General features: G+C 46.8%; 1 protein-coding gene across 1 annotated transcript in view; it reads right to left on the bottom strand.

Moving 5' to 3' along the window:
- Positions 1–20,735, bottom strand: part of PAPPA2 (pappalysin 2) — a 154,988-nt gene that overhangs the window by 63,187 nt on the left and 71,066 nt on the right. Inside the window, exons 9-13 of the mRNA XM_038757813.1 lie at positions 19,741–19,832; positions 18,684–18,877; positions 18,088–18,237; positions 5,122–5,257; positions 4,607–4,826 (exon numbers count right to left, since the gene is read on the bottom strand). Of these exons, the coding sequence (XP_038613741.1) occupies positions 4,607–4,826; positions 5,122–5,257; positions 18,088–18,237; positions 18,684–18,877; positions 19,741–19,832 (792 nt within the window). The remainder of the gene's footprint in view (positions 1–4,606; positions 4,827–5,121; positions 5,258–18,087; positions 18,238–18,683; positions 18,878–19,740; positions 19,833–20,735) is intronic.

Here is a 20,735-nt window from a genome sequence, read left to right as displayed (position 1 = left end):
CCAGGGCCTCGATGGGACTGTGCCAAGGCAGCAGTAAGTCCAGGGAGAAGATGGGGGTGTGAAGGAATGAGAGCTGATAGAGATGGAATGATCCCAGAAGAGCACCTGATCTCATGTGATCATCACATTTGGGTTCCTTCCCAGGTTCCTCCCCATTTCAAATTCTGACTCACAGGCTCTTGGCACTGGAACTGCCACTGGGGCAGCCAGGACAGGTGCTCCAGAGCTGCCCCTGAAGGCTTAGATGAAGCCACCTCTGTCCCCGCCTCAGGGCCAAATGACAATTGGCAGAGGCCAACCCTGGGGCCAAGGGTGGAGGAGGAGGAAGAGGAGAAGGAGGAGGAAGAGAAGGTGGAGAAAGAGGAGGAGGAGGAAAGCAGGGGCCGCAAGTTGCCATCAACCCTTCACCAACAACACTTTGAAAAGGGGAATGGGGTGGGAAGGGACAAGAAAGTGTGGAGGGTGGGAGTGGTCTTATGTTTCTTGGCTCAATAAAAAGCTTTAATCTTGTCTTCACAGCCTCGTCCAAGAATTCAATTGCAAACAGTCAGCGAGAGACTTGCCCAGTGAAGTCTTAGGGCAAAGACAGTTTTTTCTCTATCTTCATTCTTTTCAAGAAGCACAACTGCCCCATCCAGACTCAGCTATGGCACTGAACAGAGGGCATTCTGAAATTGCCTAGTGAAACCAGAGTGATACATCAAAACATTTCACACCTGTCAGACACCAGAGGTAAACGATACTGTAACAAGAATGAATAAAGGTGCAAACACACAACCCCAGCATTAAATGTCAGCTAGAGTTACGTGTAATTTGGGAAACTTTGAAACTTCGGCCCTCTCTTTTTTATTAGAATTTTTTGTTTAGTCTTGCCCATGTATCTGAAAGAACTCACAATCAACCGACTTGGCTATTTGGATCCTTCTCTCTAAGTTTACTCAAACCAATTATGACTTCAGACTTGTGAATATTTGTTAAAGTTTTGTTTTGGTTTTTTGCCATCTCACTCACCCCGTGTATTTATGCTGAATGAATTATTAGGGTTATTTATACTGCTGTATATTTGCTTTGGCCATAAAATAAGTTATGAAAAATATGTATTTCCAGTTGTTCTGCCAGTTCAGCAAGGATTGTTCCTATTAGGGCAGTGGAGGTGCAGGAAATCATGTCTGGGGAGAGGGTGTCCCCTTGATGGTTTAACATAACTACCCAGCAGGGAGAAACAAAATCAATGAATGACTGTGTCTACATAAGGCATGGGGACTTGGTGAAAATCATTTTTTTAGGAAAAGGTTTGAGAATTGTTATTATTTTTAGTAGTAATAGTAGTAATAATAATAATGATGATAATGATAGCATTTTGCAGATGAGGGAACTGAGTTGAGTGACTTGCCCAAGGTCACACAGCAGAAAAGTGGTGGAGCTGAAATTAGATCCCAGGGGCCTCAGACTCCCAGGCTCAAGCTCTTTCCACTAAGCCACACTGCTTCTCTAATTCTCTACTGCTGCAGAACAGAATGTTTTATTTCAATAATGCTGGGGCTAAAGAAGAAAGTTTCACCCACCCCTGACCAATGCCAGACTAGTGAGGGCTTTGGGGATGGTTTTCAGATGTTTCTTTCAAATATCAATGAACTATTCTTGTGGGAAAGGTAGACAAACACCATCCCAATGGCTGAGCGTTATTCAACACTTTCACTGGTGCCTGGATAGCAACTGAGCTAAGTGACTGAACCAGCCAGGAAGTGAGTTGTTGGTCTGGAATTAGATTATAAGCTCCTGTGGGCAGGGATCTTCTCTCACAACACTACTGCACCCTCCCAAGCTTGTCAGCCTGTGCTCTGCACACAGTAAGCGATCGATAAGTATGGTCGATTGGAATTATGGTTCTTTGCTTCATTCCCCTCAAGGACACCTGGGTTATTTGTTTTCCACACGACCCAGTTGTCCGCTTCAACAATGTCTTGCGGTCACTGGGTCTAAACCGTATTTTAGAAATTAGGCCAAAATGAATACTCAGAACTTTCCAAATATAAAAATGCACTGGACCACGGACCACTGGACAACTCTTCTGACCTCCTGCTTGAGCACAACTCCTTCTACTGAAGGCCTGTCTGTTCTACTTTGCACAGGGCTAATGGTTTGGTGGAGTTCAGAAACATCGGTGTCTCTGATACACACAACTGGGTCAGACACAGATCTGTTCTTGATTTGTGCCTAATTTACTCTTTAGGGACTGCAAATGGGTCCGGGGTATAAAACAGCTCACTCAGCCCACAGGACTTATCCGGTACCCGTCCATCTCCCCATCTACCAATTTCCTAGCTGGGAGAGAGCAGCCAGTTTGCATTGCTTCTGTCAATCATATGTGGTTGGGAAACACTTATTCATCCCAGATACCCTCTGTGTATCCTATTTCCCCCAGTGGACATGAATGTATTCAAAGCATTCCCTTTCCAAGGAGCACTGTTTAGACATGAATGAATGATGGAACAGTGGAGATTGTGGCCGTTCAGTTTCCTTATCAAGAGCCGGGTGATGACCACTTGTCCTTGGGCCTGGGAAAGGTGAGACTTTGGGTTTTCTTTTCTTTTCTCACTTTCCTTTCGGTTCTATGTCGGTGGGCTGCTTATAACATCTAGGCATTGGTTTCTTCAGCCTGGTTATTTTTCTACAGTTTACTGACTACACAACGCCCGCATTGGATAAACAGAATTTGTCTTTGGTTGTTTGGTCAAGACACCCAGAGGCCTTCGGAGCTGGGAGCTGTAAAGTATCTCAGCATATCACTGCCCTGGCTCTCAGAAAAGAAAAGAGATTTGGACCTAAAGCAATTTTGCCCAGGACTCGACTGAAGTTCTGCGGCACTGATGCTGGGGAGACAGTGCTAGAGACGATGGGGGTGGGGAGGGGGGCAAGGTGGAAAGGAGGAGGATGTGAGCAGAGCTCAGAGGATTCTGTTCCAACCACCCTGGGACATCTGATGGCAAAATAAGAAAAACATGCTAAAAACCCACAAATCAAACCCAGACGCCTCTCCCTCCTCCTGGAAGATGTGTGGTGCAGTCCTGTTCCTTATGTTTTCCCTCTGGGTTGTTGCACTTGGGTTTTTGTGTTTCTCTTATGAAGAATGCCAAAGTAGATTTGGAAAATGTCAAATGTGTCTTTTTGTGGGTGGTGGTAGACACTGAAAAGTAGAAAGTGCTTTGGAGGGCTCAGAGCTTTGTAGAGGAGTTGGGTTAGCGAGGGAGTAACTAGGTGAGGGAAAGTGCATTAGTTCCATAAGTTTCTGCTTGAAGCCCTCCCTAATACCTTCGTATGAGATATGTTTATTGAAGGGGGAATGGATTTTGAAGCTTATGAAATTGCTGAGCTGATAACAACCTTGAAGGTCAAAAGGCTACTTTACAAATTCACGTTCCATTAGCTCATGAAAACATTAAGCATTCCTACATCCCCTTGTCCCGCCATCCTAAAAACAAAGCAATGTTACACAGGAGGGCTGTGACCGTCAGTTACCCGGAGACATACACTACCGGTTCTGTGGGTCTTTTTACATTTTCTATTTAAAATACTGCGTGCACAGCTGGAGTCCTTTTCAGGACCCGGGCCAGTGGACTTCTGCCACTCGTGCATGGCAGGCAAATGAACAGAATCAAAATCTGGCTGATATACCTATGCATACACATATTTAATAGATTCAAAAGAGGAGCAGCATGGCCTAGTGGAAAGATCAAGGGCTTGGGAGTCAGAGGACCTGAGTTCTAATCCTGGCTCTGTCAGTTGTCTGCTGTGTGACCTTGGGCAAATCACTTGACTTCTCTGTATCTCAGTTTCCTCATCTGTATAATGGGGATTCACTGCCTGTTCTCACTCCTATTTAGACTGTGAGCCCTAAGTGGAATACGGACTGTGTCTGACCTGATTAACTTGTATCTACTCCAGCACTTTGAACAGTGCTGGGCATATAGTAAGCGCTTAACAAATATAATAGTAATAATAATGTGTTTCAGAAACTTACAGACATGAAGTTTGCCTGGGACAAAGTGGACAAACCACTGAGCAGAAAGGAATTAGGCTGGTCATTTGGTTTAAACATTTGAAGGGTGAGCTTTTGGTAATCCCCTTTACCCTTTGGGGAATAATAATAATAATGATGATGGCATTTACTAAGCGCTTACTATGTGCATAGCACTGTTCTAAGTGCTGGGGGGAGGACAAGGTAATCAGGTTGTCCCACAGGAGGCTCACAGGGTTCATCCCCATTTTACAGATGAGGGAACTGCGTCCCGAAGAAGTGAAGTGACTTGCCCAAAGTCACAAAGCCGGCAATTGGCAGAGCCGGGATTTGAACCCATGACCTCTGACTCCAAAGCCTGGGCTCTTTCCATTGAGCCACACTGCTTCTCCCATCTCCTGTCAGTCAACAGCATGATTTAAATGTTTCTGAAATGACTTAATTTAGCTGAACCATATTTAGCTACCTAAAGAACAACTAATGGCAGCGAAATGACATTGGGACTATTCTGAGGGCCAGAGTCCCCAGCAGATGGTCAGACTGGTGCCTGACAGCAGTACAATAAAATTTCCTAGGGGCCACACGTACCTCAGTCTCTGGTGACTCTCTCTCTCTTGTTCCGGGATGCAGCTGTTGGGAATAGGAGGGCTGAGGTGGGAAGAGGGAGTCCTCATGGCCACAGCTGAAATGGCCACTGAAGGGGAAGAGAAGTTGAGCAGCACTGAAGCGGTCCGGTGGAAGGGGAAATTCAGGTTGTGGGTCACATTGACAACCAGTGGGTTCTGCTGGCATGACAGCTCATAGGTCCCTGAGGAGAAACAGGGGAGAGGCTCATCAGTCTACTTGCGAGGCATGACCCGAGGGAGAAATACCATCCACCAGAGGAGGAAATGTCCATAGGGATGAAGAGGTATGATTCTGGTCCCTACAAGTGGCCCTAAGCCCTGTGGGACTTTCCCTCCTGTTGTTTGCCCAAATAGTCAGACACGAGGGAGGAGGGAAAGAGGGCAGGACAGACTCAAGGAACAGCAACTTAGAGTCATCCTGCTCTTCCGGGTGGCCATCAACTGTTTGAGCCTTATGAGGGTGGGTGTCCCACTCACCCAGGGAGTGGCTGTGTCCACTGACATCGCTCAGATGAAGGGTCACTGTTGAGCGGTGCTGGTCCCCAGGCACCATACCATCGGATGCCAAGAAGATGAGAATGGCTGTGGCAGCTCCAGGTCTCTCAAAACATACCTGGGAACAGGAACAACAGAAATATAAATGTCCAGTGAATCATTAATATATGTACATATATTTATATTTTAAATTATGTTCATAGATATATACATAAATGACTAGAAATACCTGGTGAAGCACTTGGATCTATAGTTAAGTTACATCATTTTGGTTGAAAACTGGGGTGCTGGGACATTATCCTAAGCTTTCACCCCTACACCCTCCACCTCAAGATCCTGAGAGTGCAGGTGAGGAGAGGTTGAGTGTGGGGTGATAAAAGTCCCCCAGCATTTTGGGTCATCCACTGGACCGGTCCCAGGATTTTCCGGGTCATCAGCTGAGTACAGTCCACCTGAGAAAGGGAAGTCCAGGCAAGAGTAGCTGGGGGTCGTTACACAGTAGGCCTACCGCAGAGACGGCTCCAGTTAAATGGGCTATGCAGCCTGCCTACCTGAGTAGGATTTGATATTGGCCGTAAGAGTTACTGAAGCCTATTTCTGGATCTGTTATTCCCTATATTTAAGTGGAGTAGATCAATATGGTTTCTCCCCACTCTACAGATGAAGACATGGAGGCCCCTGGTTAACTGTCTTGTTCAACAGCAGAAACACAAGTAGCCCTCTCAGCCACACAATTCCCAGTTCTGTGCCGGGCTCCTTCAGCCATGGGGCCGCTAAGGTTCTCAGTAATCCACCTTTCTGCAAATGATCTCCATGTGACTTATAGTCCAGGTAAGGCTACGACCAGGCAGTCGAGCCAATACCCACATTCCCAGGGGCCAGCTATTGCCTTCATAGCAGCCTCTTGCGTGCAACTCGGTACACTCAGTGCCAGAACCAAATCCGGGACAACTGCTCAGCCGGACCCTTTCCGATGCAAGACACCCAGTATCCTGAGCCTGCTCTAAGGTCACGGCAGGATATAGGTTACAAATGAATTGGCAGCAAATTCAGTTCTTCTCAGACCTAAACTTGGACCAGGTTAGTGGATCCTCTATTACTAGAGAATAAGGGAGTCAGCCCCTGCCCTGCTTGGAGGCAGTGAGCTGGATTAGAGGACTTCTGCGGGGTGCTTCCAACTCAAGGATTCAATCATCACCCAGTGTGCACTGTTCTTGATCCACTCCTTTTTATTTTATTTTATGGTATTTGTTTAGTGTTTACTACATGCCAGGCACTACACTAAGTGCTGGGGTAGATATAAATTAATCAGATTGAACTCAGTCCATGTCCCTCACTGGGCTCACAGTTTTCATCCCCATTTTACAGATGAGGTATCACAGAGAAGTTGAATGGCTTGCCCAAGGTCACACAGCAGACAACCCATATATACCATAATAATAATAATAACAGCAGCAGCAGCAGTAGGGGGAAGGGAGAGGGAGGGCTTCGCCCCTCCCGCTGCAGCGCCGGTGGAGCGCATGGAGGCCCAGAAGAACGATTCCCCCCCAATCATCCATTTCAACAGCTAGGAGGACACTGTGGTGGCTGGTCACCGTGTGGTGCTAGTGTTGTGGGTTACAGTTTCTATTCTAATTAAAATTCAGTCTTGCCTAACATTTTTCAATCCCCAGGGCAGTGCTCATTTGCCTAGCTGGGAGGAAATCCTGTTGGACACTATGACAAACCAGTCTCCCCAGTTGCCATTGCCCCCTGGAGGACGCCAGCATTCTTACTCAGCCCGAGGGTTTTTTTCTTTCTTTCTTGAGTTCTCTGGCTCCCCGCCTCACCACCTCTGTCGGGCAGTAAATCTTCTTAATGACTGCACCAGTTCCCTGACCCTTGCTACAGGACTTGCAAAATGAGGTCTTTCGAGGCTGCCTGGGCGGTAGCCGTCTGGAGGCGGAGCGGCAGAGAGCCTCGTTCAAAGCCCTTCGTGGTGGGTCAACTGCAGAAGCAGAAAAGACATCAAAGCCCAAGGAACTCCCACAACCTCTCCCTTTTTCCTTAAACACTAAGGAGACTTGAGTGCAGTATTGGCAGGAAGGTTCGCCCCTGAGCCAGTGAACAAACTCAACGCCAGGCAGGGGTCTTGGCCTGCCCCACTCCATTGGGCCTCAAACCTGAGAGGAGAGAATCACCTTAAGGAAGGAGGGGAACTCTCAGTCTCCTTAACACAATGGCTCCTTCTGGTCTTTCCCCTGATACCTTTATACATATTTATTACTCTATTTATTTATTTATTTAACTTGTACATATCTATTCTATTTATTTTATTTTGTTAGTATGTTTGGTTTTGTCCTCTGTCTCCCCCTTTTAGACTGTGAGCCCACTGTTGGGTAGGGACTGTCTCTACATGTTGCCAACTTGTACTTCCCAAGCGCTTAGTACGGTGCTCTGCACACAGTAAGCGCTCAATAAATACGATTGATTGATTGATTGATTTGGTCATGAGGCCTGCTGGGATGGTGGTGATTCTAATGAAGTGGACTCCGCTTCTTCTCCGGGGCACTAAGCCTGAGGCCACCACATTAGGTCACCTTTCCCAGGCTAGGTTCCCCATCGCTTTGAACCCCAGACCTCAGCAAACATGGCCGGTGGTGCTTTGGGCTCTGGTGGGTTGGTTTGTCAGGGTGGGGCTGGGGCCTCGTTTTCCAGACCTGGCTCAAGGAAAACACAGGGGAAGAGTCTGACCCTCAGGGAAGAGAAGAGAATGGGGTGGTTAGAGGGTGGGTGCCCAGCTCTTGGGACATCTTTTTGGGTGAGCCCCAAGACCTCACTGGTGGGAATTGTTCCGCTCTCTGCCTGTGGGAAATGCTGCATAAGTCTCTGGGGGCAGGACAGGACACCCATACTCTACTGTGTCACGGGCTGCTCACCAGCAGGGCACAGAGCCACGCTCTAATGTGCAAATGACCTGGTGCAGCGTGGACAGTGGATTAATGGATAAAGGGGATGGGAGGGAGAGAAGAGGAAGAACAAAAGGGATCAAAGGTGAAGCGGTCCCAGGCCCGGCCTCAGAAAGGGAAGGGGGAAGGGCACATCGTTCAACACCCAAAGACTGAAATTACTTAAAAAAATGAAGAAGGAGACCTTTGGTGGAGTCACCAGCAACACTTCTTAAGACTGTAAATACCCAGGACTTGGTGAATTTTAATACAGTGAGTGAACACCATGCTCTTGAAAGGGAAGATGCGTACTCATCTCCACTTACTTTACATTCCACACCCCCACTCACAAAACTACATGGCTTTCAGGACAAGTGGCCTCCCTGAAAATTCAAATTTGGGGTCCCAGAGGGGATAAGTGGCCCCCTGAGAGTGAACTCCAAGAGCCAAGGAAACCCCGTTGGCTCTCGGTCCTACATCAGCCCGGCTGGTGAAGAGAGGAGAGGCCTCTGAGGAAAGTCAACACTTCTTCGGGCCAGGGTAGCAGCCCTCGAGACTGTGGGAGATGACAGCAGCAGAGCTTAGTGCATCAATCACTTCGAAAGGGCTTTCTTTGAAAGCGAGAGGAAAAAAATCCCTAACGCTCAGTTGCTTTTTGATCTGAAAGCTCCACATGAAACTATCCAAGCAAACCAAGGGCCAGTGGCAAGAGGTTAAAATTAAAAGAATGTTCTACCTAATGCAGAACAGTCCAGGGATCAAGAAATTCCTCTTTGACTCTGCCTGCTGGGCACACTCCCTTGCCAAGTATTTCAACTTCATGGGCATCCTTTGTGGTGGTCACTACGGAACTGACCCCAAAACTGCACCACAGACTTGAAAAGAATCTTTTCTGAGGTTTGAAATGGGTTTGGGGTTAGTTATTAGGCTGTTTTTCTTATGTCCTTCAATTTTCACTCCTTTTGGCATTTCCTGACTCTCTGGGAGCAGGGGGTGGGGGTGGCGGAACTGTTGGGATAATGGGAGAGTGGGAGGTGCTGAGAGGGATTTAGTTGGGGAATTGAGAGGTGAAGCACACAGGCAATTGGAGGTTGGGCCCATGTGAAGGTTAATGGTTGTGGTGGTGGGGACAATGAACGGTGGAGGAAGCAGCCCTCACCCCATGTCCAGCAGAGCCCTTTGGTCCATTCCAGCTCAGCTCTGGTAGGGCTGCCCCAGGTCAAGGTGGGGGCCTTGGGGAATGGAACTGAGGAGAGGAGAGCTGTGATGCCCCCAGGCCAAATGACAAGTTGCAGTAGGAAAAAATGAATGATCCCAACGCCTGTCATCTGGACAGACCAGTTAACTGAACCCAGACTACTGGGGTTGGCCAACAGGTTGCTCAAATACAACCTGGGCCGGCCTCTGTCCATTTCAGTCGCTCTCTCGTGTGTTCAAATGTTCAACCGCCTTAACTAGCCCGGGTGTCAGCCCATTCGGCTGTCCAGCAGCCTCTGGGACTTCTCAGACGTTCCTGGTCACCAACATGAGAGCGCTGCAGGGTCTGATTTCCTATGGATGGGGTCACCAAAGCCCACAGAGCACTAATGGACACAGTGCTAGCCATTTGGGACAGGGGTCTGGGAGGGGGTACTGGGAGCAGGACCCTCCCAGCTACGGGGAGGGCGAAGGAAGAGGCCTGCAGAGGGTAGCTCTACCTACAGTGAATAAGAGCTGTCAGCGTGCACCCCAGCATGGGTTGACTTCAATAATCGCTGAAAGGAAAACATCAGGGTAACACACACTCTTCAATTTCATTAGGCCTCCTTTGTGCTTACAAAAGGCTCCATAAAAATCAATCAATGACTGAATTAATAACAGCCCTATGGGAAACCATGTGAACTCCACTTTGCAAGTCAGCTTCTTCACCGCTGAGTGGTGAATGAACTCTTCCAGAGGAAGAGAACAGTGGATTAGCGCAGTGTGTTTAACAGCCATACAGCCCAACCACAGGCCTGAGGGATAACTGAAAGAATCTAAAAGAAATCAGGTCTGTGGTCGGTAGTTTTCAAAAATCTGAAAATCTGAGACCCAGATTCTTCCTTGGTTTTTGTTGTCCATCTTCAAGTGCCTAAAGCGTGCATGGTAGATACTCGAGGATATAGTGTTACTATAGTGGTTCTTTTCCTTACTATGGTTCACCATTGCTGGTTATGTGCTGACCTCTGAGAGAAAGCCTAGTGCTTGGAAGCATTTCTTGAGGACTAGCAGAATGTGTGCAATCCCCTCCTCACAGGTGGCATTTGCGAATAGGGCTCCTTGGGCTGCTGTGCTTTCCTCAGTCTACCACTTGCCCAACTGCCACTTTTGGCAGGACAATTAAATTCAGTGTAACATCCCTCCTCCTCTCTTGCCCTGCCGTGAGCATCTGTGAAGAAACGACCACTCTACTCACAGAGGCTGTCATTTCTGTCACTGTCAGGACCTAACGAAGGGAGGGGGCACAGGTGTCCTACCTAAGGCAAGTTCTGTGTGTAGGAAGTGCTGTAGTTATGATGTGTGCATTTTGAATTGGAGGTAGGAAAAATATAGTATCTACCCAAGCTCCGTTTGCGATAGCCTGCTGCTTGTGTATGTAAGCTAACCTGGCAGGACGTGCTATATTCTGTACATGAGTGACTTAAGTACTTTCTTGTCTACATCATTCCTATGATGAAATCTTGGGAGCTTGAGAGGGAGGGCTGGGCTCCACCCGGCTCCTCAAATGCTAACCTACTCACTGTACCTTGATCTTGCCTATCGTGCCGCTGACCTCTTGTCCACATCCTGCTGCTGGCCAGGAATGCCCTCCCTCTACATATCTGACGCACAATTACACACCCGACCTTCAAAGCCTTACTGAAGGCACATCTCCTCCATGAGGCCTTCCCTGACTAAGCCCTCATTTCTTCTTCTCCCACTCCCTTCTGCATCACCCTTGCACTTAGATTTGCCTCCTTTTTTCACCCCTCCCTCAGTCCCACAGCAATTTCGTACATAGCCATAATTGATTTATTTTTATTAATGTCTGTCTCCTTCTCTAGATTGTAAACTCCTTGGGGGCAGGCAATGTATCTACCAACTCTGTTAGATTGTACTCTCCCAAGTGCTTAGTACATTGCTCTGCATGGATTAAAGTGACCCGACCCTGTGACATGCAACACTCCTTTCCCTCCACCCCCCTGCAAGAGGAGAGGGCAGGGGAGGGTGTGCCTGTAGAGACATTGGAAGAGCATGAAGGAGGGCCAAGAGGGAAAGGCTTGGTCTTGATGATCTACCTTGCCAACCTGCCCTTGTTTTAATGTTTAGGATGTTGACTATGAAAAGGTTTTCACCTTCCTGGATTATGCGCTGCTTGTGGGCAGGAACTGCCTTTCATTTCTCTTTCTTATAGACACTCCAAACACCAAGTGCAGCGCAAAGCACACAGTAGACGCTCCATAAACGGTGGAGGTGGTGATGACATCTTGCAGTGGGTTCCAATAGTACAAGACATTATGTCTGGGAAACAAGAATGCCCAGTCAAATGACCTATTAGTGGCATGCCTTCTTTGGAGAGACTCCAAACATTAACTGATGATAGTCCTCGATGAACGATTCAGAGAAGGCACTTTCAGAACACACTGGAGTAATAAACTTGTGAGGATTTCCAAAATAAACCAGTTCCCATGGAATGTTTTAGATCTCATGAGATCCCAGTATCTTGGCAAATCAGGGATTCTGCATGGCCGACCAGATATCTGGATTGCTTGAACTCAGCTGGGCCAAAAAGTTACGAGCAGACTTTGTAAAATTCCAGAGGGAAACTTGTGGATCTTGTAAATTCAGTGAATTACTACTACTCACTGGATCAACCCACCCACACAAGCACCCTCACTTCTCTCATAAAATCAAATTCTACCAACGATTTCCCCTTTCAAGAGGAAGTTTTGGAAATGAAAAATTAAAGTCAGCAGCAGGTGCAGCTCATTTTAACCAGCACCGAAAACGAAGCCAGGACAGTAATGACTGTTTATTGTAATTAAATGTAGGATCGTTCTTGTCTAAATCCTCGTTTTACCCTCTTAATGACATTCAACACAATTTCTGCTCCAGCACTGCAGTTTGAGGTACTTTTTCCTTGGTTAAATGTTAAAGTGCTTGTGTTAAATCATTGCCAATATGATACTAGACAGTTGCTTTTTCTTTTCCCTCTGTCTTTGCCAAAGAAAGCCAGTTCCCTTAACTGTAATTATGTACAGTTAATTTATTTTAGTGTCTGTTTCCTGTGTTAGACTGTAAGCTCCTTGAGGGCAGGGATCGTGTCTATTAATTCTACCCTACTCTCCCAAGTGCACAGTACAGTGCTCAGCATACAGTAGGTCCTCAACAAATATGACTGATTGATTGACTGTTGACTGCACTCAAACTACAGAGGCAAAGATGTTGCAAATGGATCACCTCACCTGATTAGGCTCTCTCTGAAAGAGGAAGTGAGGATGGAAGGAAAAGAAAAATGGAGGAAATAAGGCAGAAGGGAAGGGTCTCCAGGGTCCAGACGGGCAAGCAATGAGGTAGGGCACTGGGCCCTAGCCACTCCCATCTCCCCTTCTCAGGCCAGTGGTCAGGCAGACTTCTGGATCATTCATTCAATCAATCGATCGATCAGTTGTATTTATTGAGTGCTTACTGTGTGCTAAGCACTTGGGAGAGTATAAAAGAGTTGACAGTCTCTGCCCTCAGTAATCCTTCAGTATCACAGACAGCACGGCTTAGTGGAAAGAGCATGGACTTGGCAGTCAGAGGACATGGATTTTAATCCCAGCTCTGCCACTTTACTGCTGTGTGGCCTTGGGCAAGCTGCTTAACTTCTCTGTGCCTCAGTTACCTCAAGTTTAAGATGGAAATTAAGACTGAATCCCACGTGGGACAACCTGATTTCCTTGTATCTCCCCCAGCGCTTAGAACAATGCTTGGCACATAGTAAGTGCTTAACAGATACCATTATTATTATTAGAAAAGGTCTACCAGGAAGCACACACCAAGGACCAGTTCCCTGGACTCCATAGGACTAACAAAACACTTGCCAGGTGAACCAGGAATAAGAAAACAAAAATACAAGTTTCCAAGTCCCCTGTTATCAATGGATTTCCAATGGAGTTGATGCCAGCAGGGCAGTTAATAATAGTGACAATAATAATAATAATTATTATTATTTTTATGGTATTTGTTAAGCATTTACTATGTGCCAAGCACTGGGGTACAGCCACGCTAGAACCCAGGTCCTCTGACTCCCAAGCCTTTGCTCTTGCCTCTAAGTCACTTGGGTTCTAATCCCAGTTCAGCCACTTGGTCTGCTGTGTGACCTTGGGCAAGCTACTTAACTTCTCTGTGCCTCAGTTATCTCATCTGGCAAATGGGGATTAAGACTGAGCCCCACGTGGGACAACTTGGCAACAAGAGGGCACCATTAACTTTTTTTTTTTCAAAATCTGATGAGGCTTAATTTTTGTGGCAGCATTATCAAACTCATCTCCCATTCAAACCAGACTTCTGGGCTTTAGTTTATTCTGGATGAATTTGAGATGAATTTCTAGAAAAAACTCCTAAAGCTCATTTTTTTTTTTTTTTCAGGGCTAAAGTTGCTTCACTCAACAAGCAAGGTACATTTCTCAGTACCAGACTTCTGGGTGGAGGTTTCAGGACAAGGTTTGAGTGAGGGGTGAACCAGAGGGGCAGAAATCCCCTTCACCCTCCTTTGGTGGAAAAGTTCAAAAGCACAACTAATCTCACAGGCCACGAGGTCAAGCTGCTTGGAAGAGAAGTACTGTTTAAATTCAATTCCACTGTATTATGATCTTCATTAGCAATCATGCCAACCAGGAAAAAAGGAGAGCCAAAAGCAAAATCATTTGCCATCTGGCTACAAGGTTGTTAGTGATTTGGGGGTGCATCCATTTCAATTACTTATTTTATTTTTTTTGTCATTCTTTCATACAATCCATTTATTGATTCAAAGACATAAGAGGAGAGAAGGAATTCTATGGGCTCTAAGTGCCTTCTCAGTCCATGGGCCCATCCCACAGGCAGTCAATAAATCAATTCATCAATGGTATTTATTGAGCCATTACTGTGTGCAGAGCACTGTACTAAGCATTTGGGAGAGTACAATACAACAGAGTTGGTAGAAACATTCCCTCCCCACAATCAGCTTACAGTCTAGAGGGGGAGAGAGAAATTAATATACACAAATTATGGATATGTACATAAGTGCTGTGACACTGAGGGTGGGGGAAATATGTCGTCCAAAGTGCACAGACAATGCAGAAGGGAGGGAGAGTTGGGGAAAAGAGGGTTGATCAGGGAAAGCCTCTTGGAGGAGATGTGACTTCAATAAGGCTTTGAAGATGGGGAGAGTGATAGTCTGGTGTAGCATATACGGAGGGAGAAGGGAGTTCCAGGCCAGAGGGAGGACATGGGAAAGGGAACAGCAGTGAGAGAGATGAGATTGGAGCATGGACAGCAAGTTAGAGAAGCCAAGTGTGTGGGCTGGGCTGTAATAGGAGAACGGTGAGGTAAGAAGGGAAGGGGTGAGCAGACAGAGGGCTTCAAAGCACGGTAAGGACGGCTTTCGATACAGTGTTCATTCACTACATTTTACCGACTGGCCAAGGTGGAGGTGGTCTCTAATAGTGGTCTCTCATTTTTTTGGTTTTTAAGCATTTACTCTGTGCTATGCACTGTTCTACGCACTGGGGTAAACACGAAGTAATCAGGTTGGATACAGTCCATGTCCCACATAGGGTTCACAGTCTTAATTCCCATTTAAAGATGAAGTAACTGAGGCACAGAGAAGTTAAGTGACTTGCCAAGGTCACCCGGCAGACAAGTGGCAGAACCAGGATTAGCTTTTGGTCCAGTCTGATTCTTAATGACTCGACTCCGGTGGACAATGCTATTTCCTTTAAGAAACTCCTCCTTAACCCAGTACCAGTGTTGGGCAATTCTTCCTACTACTCAGCCTATATTCTTCTTAATCATATCTCGCCCCTCCCCATCTTGTCTACCCTCACTACTCTCAACTGTTCTTTTCAGTTAACAATTGTTTTGTCACCACCAGTTGTCCTTTTAGCTGTGCTAAAAGTACACAAACGCGTGTGCACATACCCCCCCCAACACACCAACAACACAAAGCCTGTAATAACAAATAAACCAAATAAAAACATTTCCCAAATATGATTTGTACAAAATAGAGAACAAAGTAGGGGTCACTGGGGAGAGGATTTCAGCAAACTCTAGTTGCTTGCATGTGAAAATGCATTCACAAAGTTGAGCGTGCATCCGGTTAGAAGTCTCTTTGTCAAACACTTGCAAATCAGGGTTCGGATCTTACATATCTCCAAGAGCGTAACTCCCATCAGTTTCAGCTAAGGACACTTCTATGTGCCTGGGGACAGCTGGGATGGGCTTTGTGCCCCAACACTTACTCCTGTGCTGTCTTCCAGCCTCTCAGAGAGATTTTTGGCTCTCCCATAGTGCTTCCTGAAAACATGGGAGTTTGGAGCCCAGGGCCCTTGGGGGTGAAACTAAGACACTTTGGAAGCGTCCTGTTGTGGAACTGATGTTACACAGCAGAAGGCACCGGTTTTGTGCTTCTATCCTTGAGGAAGAGAGTAAGGAAGAGGGAAGTAGTTTTTTCTTTAGTTTTCCTGTGGGGCTGCTCGACTTGGCTGTCCCTTCTGATGTTACCCTTGAACAATAAAATAATGTCAACTGTACAAATCGTCTCTCCCCTCGTGTAATAGTAATAGGTGTGCCCCATCTAATGCATCTTTAAAAATAAATGAAAAAAACTTGTGTGAAAGTGAGACTTCCTCCTACAAAGGAGAGGGGGCTGTGAAAATACTGGCCTGCTGGGAGGAGGCAGAATCTACGTGCATGTGGGTGGACACTGTTCTCCCTTCCAGCTTGGCAGCTGGTCCTCCTAACTTTGTAAAAAAAAAAAAAAGAGCAGTATATTTAATTTTCAGTGGGTATATCTGTTACCTGCCCATAAATAATTTTGAAGGTGGAAAATAACAAAACTCTGAAAAATGACTAAGCAGGACCAGTAGTGAAAGTCTTTATTACAAACATCCATGTAGGAAAGAACCGGGCTACAAGTTCCAATGAAAATGGAACGTTCCGTCAACCTTAGGGGAAAATGGAATGCAAGCCTCTTAAGGGAGAGGGGAGGGGGAAAGGAGCAAGAAGAGAGAACTTTCCATATTAAAGAAAGGAGACAATGAGGTGCCACAGTCTGAGGGTCTGCATGTTCCATCCACAAGGGTGGGGGTATTGGGATCCAAGGTAGAAGGGAAGGGGGAGAAACTGATGAAAGAGAATACCTAAGTATCAGGGAAGAGAGCCAGAAAATGGGGATTGTGTGTCGCAGTACGGGAGGGAGGGGAAGGAAGAAGGGGAAAATATAAAAAGGAGCTCTTCAATGGTAACCTGATTCAGTCAGAAGTCAATTGAATGTCTATATCAAATCTCTCAGGAGTCAACACTCAGGGCAGAACTTTGAGAGAAAATTGAGGAAATAATGGCCCCCTGATGGTGAAATGACCAATACACAAAATTCAAGGGTCACTAGTGGACTAGTCAATGGAGGGAAATCCCACAAGCACCCATTTGTTGTCCAACCACAAGCGTACGACTTCATTCCCTCATGGAGGAGCTTGGTTTGATCCCTTCTCCTCTGTGCAGGGCTGTAAAGGGACCATCTGTAAGCTGAGAACAAGGATCGTGAACCCCACCAGGAAAGCAAGTGAATTTGGGGGACACTCTATTTTCCGGACAAATGTCAAATGCCTTGAGCTGGGTCTGGTGAGGAATGGCCAATGAACATGGGCTCATCCACCGAGGAAGAGAATCTAAGAAAGTCCTTAGGGCGAAACCGGACCGGCAGACTTGAAGCTCCAAAAAGGACACTGAGTATGATAAATAAGTAACCGGAGAAGGCCACGGCTGTGGCCGAGCCACCAAAATCTCTACAGGGCTTTTAAACAAGGCCTGTGAGCCACTCTGAATAATTCTGGGGATGGAGAGTAGCCTGAACTTTTCACAGTACTTTCTGCTGGTCGGTGGATGTGCCCATGAGGATAAAGCAGGGCTTTCTGGCCCCACCTTGCCTCCTTGCTCCTGCTTTGCCTGGGGCAGAAACATCCCTGCTGAACAAGGCCAAATCCTGACCATCCACAGTTCTTGGCTAACTAGCTTCATAGCAACGGTCTCCAATGGAATACACCTGATTGCCCAGAGAGGACCGGAACCGAACAATCAGGTTCCAAAATGAGAACCGCTAAACTGAAATTGTTGTCCTGGGGGTCAGCCTGCTGATCGCTCCTGACCACTCAGCCAACAGTTTCAACACCCTTACTCTTTCCCAATCAATCAGTGGTATTTACTGACCACATATTGTGTGCAGAGCGCCATACAAAGTGCTTGGGAGAGTACAAGAGAATTGGTAGACACAATCCCTGCCCTCAAGGCACTTACAATCTACTTATAACTCATCTGAAAAAGGAACCCTCTGGGTTTCTTTTTTGTGTGTGTGTCAGGCACTGTATTAAATGCTTGTCTCAGGTAGATACAAGGTAATTGGCTAATTGTCCCACATGGGGCTCAGTGTCTTAATCCCCATTTTATAGATGAAGTAACTGAGGCCAGAGAAGTTAAGAGACTTGCCCAGGTTACACAGCAGATAAGTGGCAGAACCGGAATTAGGCAAACCGCTAAACTGGAATTGTTGTCCTGGCGGTTGGCCTGCTAATTGGACCCTGTTTCTCTCCCTAACTACTACTCATGCCCTCCTGACCACTCGACCAACAGGTCCTACTGACTCCCGGGCCTGGGCTCTATCCACTAGGCCGTGCTGGACCAGCATCGATCTTCCACTAGGCCACGGCTTTGACCATCCCAGTTCAAAATACAGACACACACATACGCTCTAGAATACACAAGAATGATCTTAATCACTTACTTTGAGCCAAAACTTCTCATCTCTCTCCATGTCACGATCAGTTTTGCTTCTCTCTGTGTCTTGAGGAACAAGTTCTTGGCTGGCACTACAGGGAGACCAACCAGTAAGCGAATGGTTCCCCGGTGAACCTGGTTGGTGGGATTTGCAAACCTGGAAAAGATTTCCAAATCACAAGGGTAGAGGTGAGGCTCAGGCCTGGGCAGTTTGGAGAGAAAGCCCATTGATCCCAAATCTCAGCGGCAAGCAAACTCAATCAGTTGACTGTATTTACTGAGAGCTTGCTCTGTAGAAGAGCACTGTACTAGCACTTCGGAGAGTACAGCAGAGTTGATAGATGGGATGCCTCGAGTGGAGCTCAGCAGCCTCATTCCTCTGCTTCCCCTTAGGTGCCCCACTGACACCCAGCCAGCTGCCCTGCAGGACTCTGGGAAACCCCTCTGGTGTTGTCTATCCAATCTGGGGCTCATTTCAGAACTTGGTTAATACATCCCAACAACCCCTCTGTGGTTAACCAACTGACCCTTCCATCACCCAACCTAGCCTGGGGATATTCGAGGCAGACTGTGAATGTACCAGGGACCAATCACTGGACTTACCTTTGAGAGGGGCTCTCCTGTCACCAAGGAGACGGGACACATTTTGCTGTCTTGGTGAGAGGTGAAGGCTTGGGTGGCCCACTGATCCAGATAACCTCTGGGGGTGTAGAGGCCACAGTCTGCGGTGCTGAGGATCCGCTCAAAGGGCTCACATATCCCATCCCCCTCATAGATGTAACACTGGCTTGGCTCCCCTGCAATGAGTCTCGATGTTAGAGGTACAGACAGCCGAACCACGGTCTAGGGCCAGCAGCGGGGCCCAGCAAGTTACGGGTGGGAGGGGGGTGACCAGTGTGGACCAGCCCAGAAGGAGGTCATTAAGCAGCTGTGATTTCACACATGAATCTGGATGTGAGTGTTGTTCAGCCATGGAAGGGCTTTGCAGGGGGGCAAGGAAATCTTGAATAGGAGGTTATGAGGTCTCAACTGGTAGGATGTGTAGGTTTCCCATCAGTCTGGGATGATGTATGGAGGTACAGGGAGGGGTCTGAGGATTTTAGAAAGCAAAGCTTTAGGAAGGTAAGCACAATCTCACTAGTGGTAGTCTGAGCTGTGCATTCTGTGAGTTTAACTTCCAAAAAACAAATGGGATCTTGCCTTGCCCTAGGATATTATGATTTTATATACTATACAAAAAGTACAACAATAATAATAAATAATAACAATAAATTGTTGTGTTAATTAAGCACTACATGCCAAACACTGATCTAAGTGTTAGGGTAGATAAAATACAATCAGATAAGGCCCAGTCCCTATCCTATATTGGGTTCACAGTCTATGGCGGGGAGAAGGAGAACACTTTAAAGATGAGCAAAGACACAGAAAAGTTCAGTGACTTGGTCAAGGTCACACACTCCGCAAGTGGCAGAGCTGGGAACAGAACCCAGGTTCCACAACCCACACTGCTTCCCAAAATACCCAAGTACAAAATGCCAGCATACACAATGAAGCCTCAGGAACGAGGGGCCGCTTTTAGGGCATGCCAACAGTTAAACAAAGCAATCCATATCACCAAGAGTAGCCAAAGGCTAGATCAGGCAGCACCTCCTGAACGTACCCACGCAGTTGAAGCCTTCTTCCTTCTCACATTTTCTAGAGCAGCCATCTCCATCCAATAGGCCTCCATCATCACACTCTTCCCCCAGGGTCCTGGGGAAAACAAAACACAGCTCAAAATGGTAGCAGTCCCTTGGGCCGTTAAAAACGTTTTAAGCTCTGCCCAAGTGGTCAGCCACTTTCACAACTGACCATCCCCCAGGAAGATGGCAGGTCAGGCAGAGCAATGGTTCTGTGTCAGGGTCACCAGTTTGGTTCTGGTCCATAAGACCGTGGGTTTGGAGCTAGCCCTGGGTAGGCATACACATTTGGGTTCAGTTCAGGTCTGCCCCTGGCACACCAAAGCGTTTGGCACGACAAGGCTGAGGTGCCTTAGGGTAGATAAGCAAACCTGGCAAAGTCTCCGCCTGGTGAATAACTGGATCTTGCTCCCACCATTGTCCACTGTGGGCTAACAGTGGCCATATAACTTAGGGCCTGGATTTTAACCGACAGATTGTTTCCATTATTACAATTACCATTATTACTTTTATTTAGGAGATTAAAATACTCCTGCTGCCCACTGGCCTCTGGACACATTTAGAGAACCATAAATAGACAAATCAATTAAACACAGCAACTGAAAGGTAAGAAAAGCCAAACCAGGATTTCTGGCCCACAGACTTGCCTCCATCAGGCATTTTCGGGTCTGCACAAGGAATCATCTGATGGCTCTCCTGCCCTAGAAGATCTCAGTTGTAGAAACTGGGAGTTCTTCTTTTACTTTTGCAGAGGTTCTTAATAGGAGCGAAAAAAAACCTTTGATTTGAGGGACAGTGACCATATCCAGGACCGAGCAATCATAGCCAAGAGTCCACTGGATGGTCCCCAGGACCTCCTGAAGTTTATTCTTGGCTACCTCCAAATTCAATGTGCAAAGCCGGGTACTGTAAATGAAGCCAGTCTGGCCAGAGTCCTACTCTCAGAATCAAAGGCATTCATTGAGTGCTTATTATG

The sequence above is a fragment of the Tachyglossus aculeatus genome, chromosome 16 (genome assembly GCF_015852505.1).
Source record: "Tachyglossus aculeatus isolate mTacAcu1 chromosome 16, mTacAcu1.pri, whole genome shotgun sequence".
Taxonomy (NCBI): domain Eukaryota; kingdom Metazoa; phylum Chordata; class Mammalia; order Monotremata; family Tachyglossidae; genus Tachyglossus; species Tachyglossus aculeatus.
The sequence above is the reverse complement of the archived record's forward strand: the minus strand, read 5'-3'. Positions and strand labels throughout refer to the sequence as shown.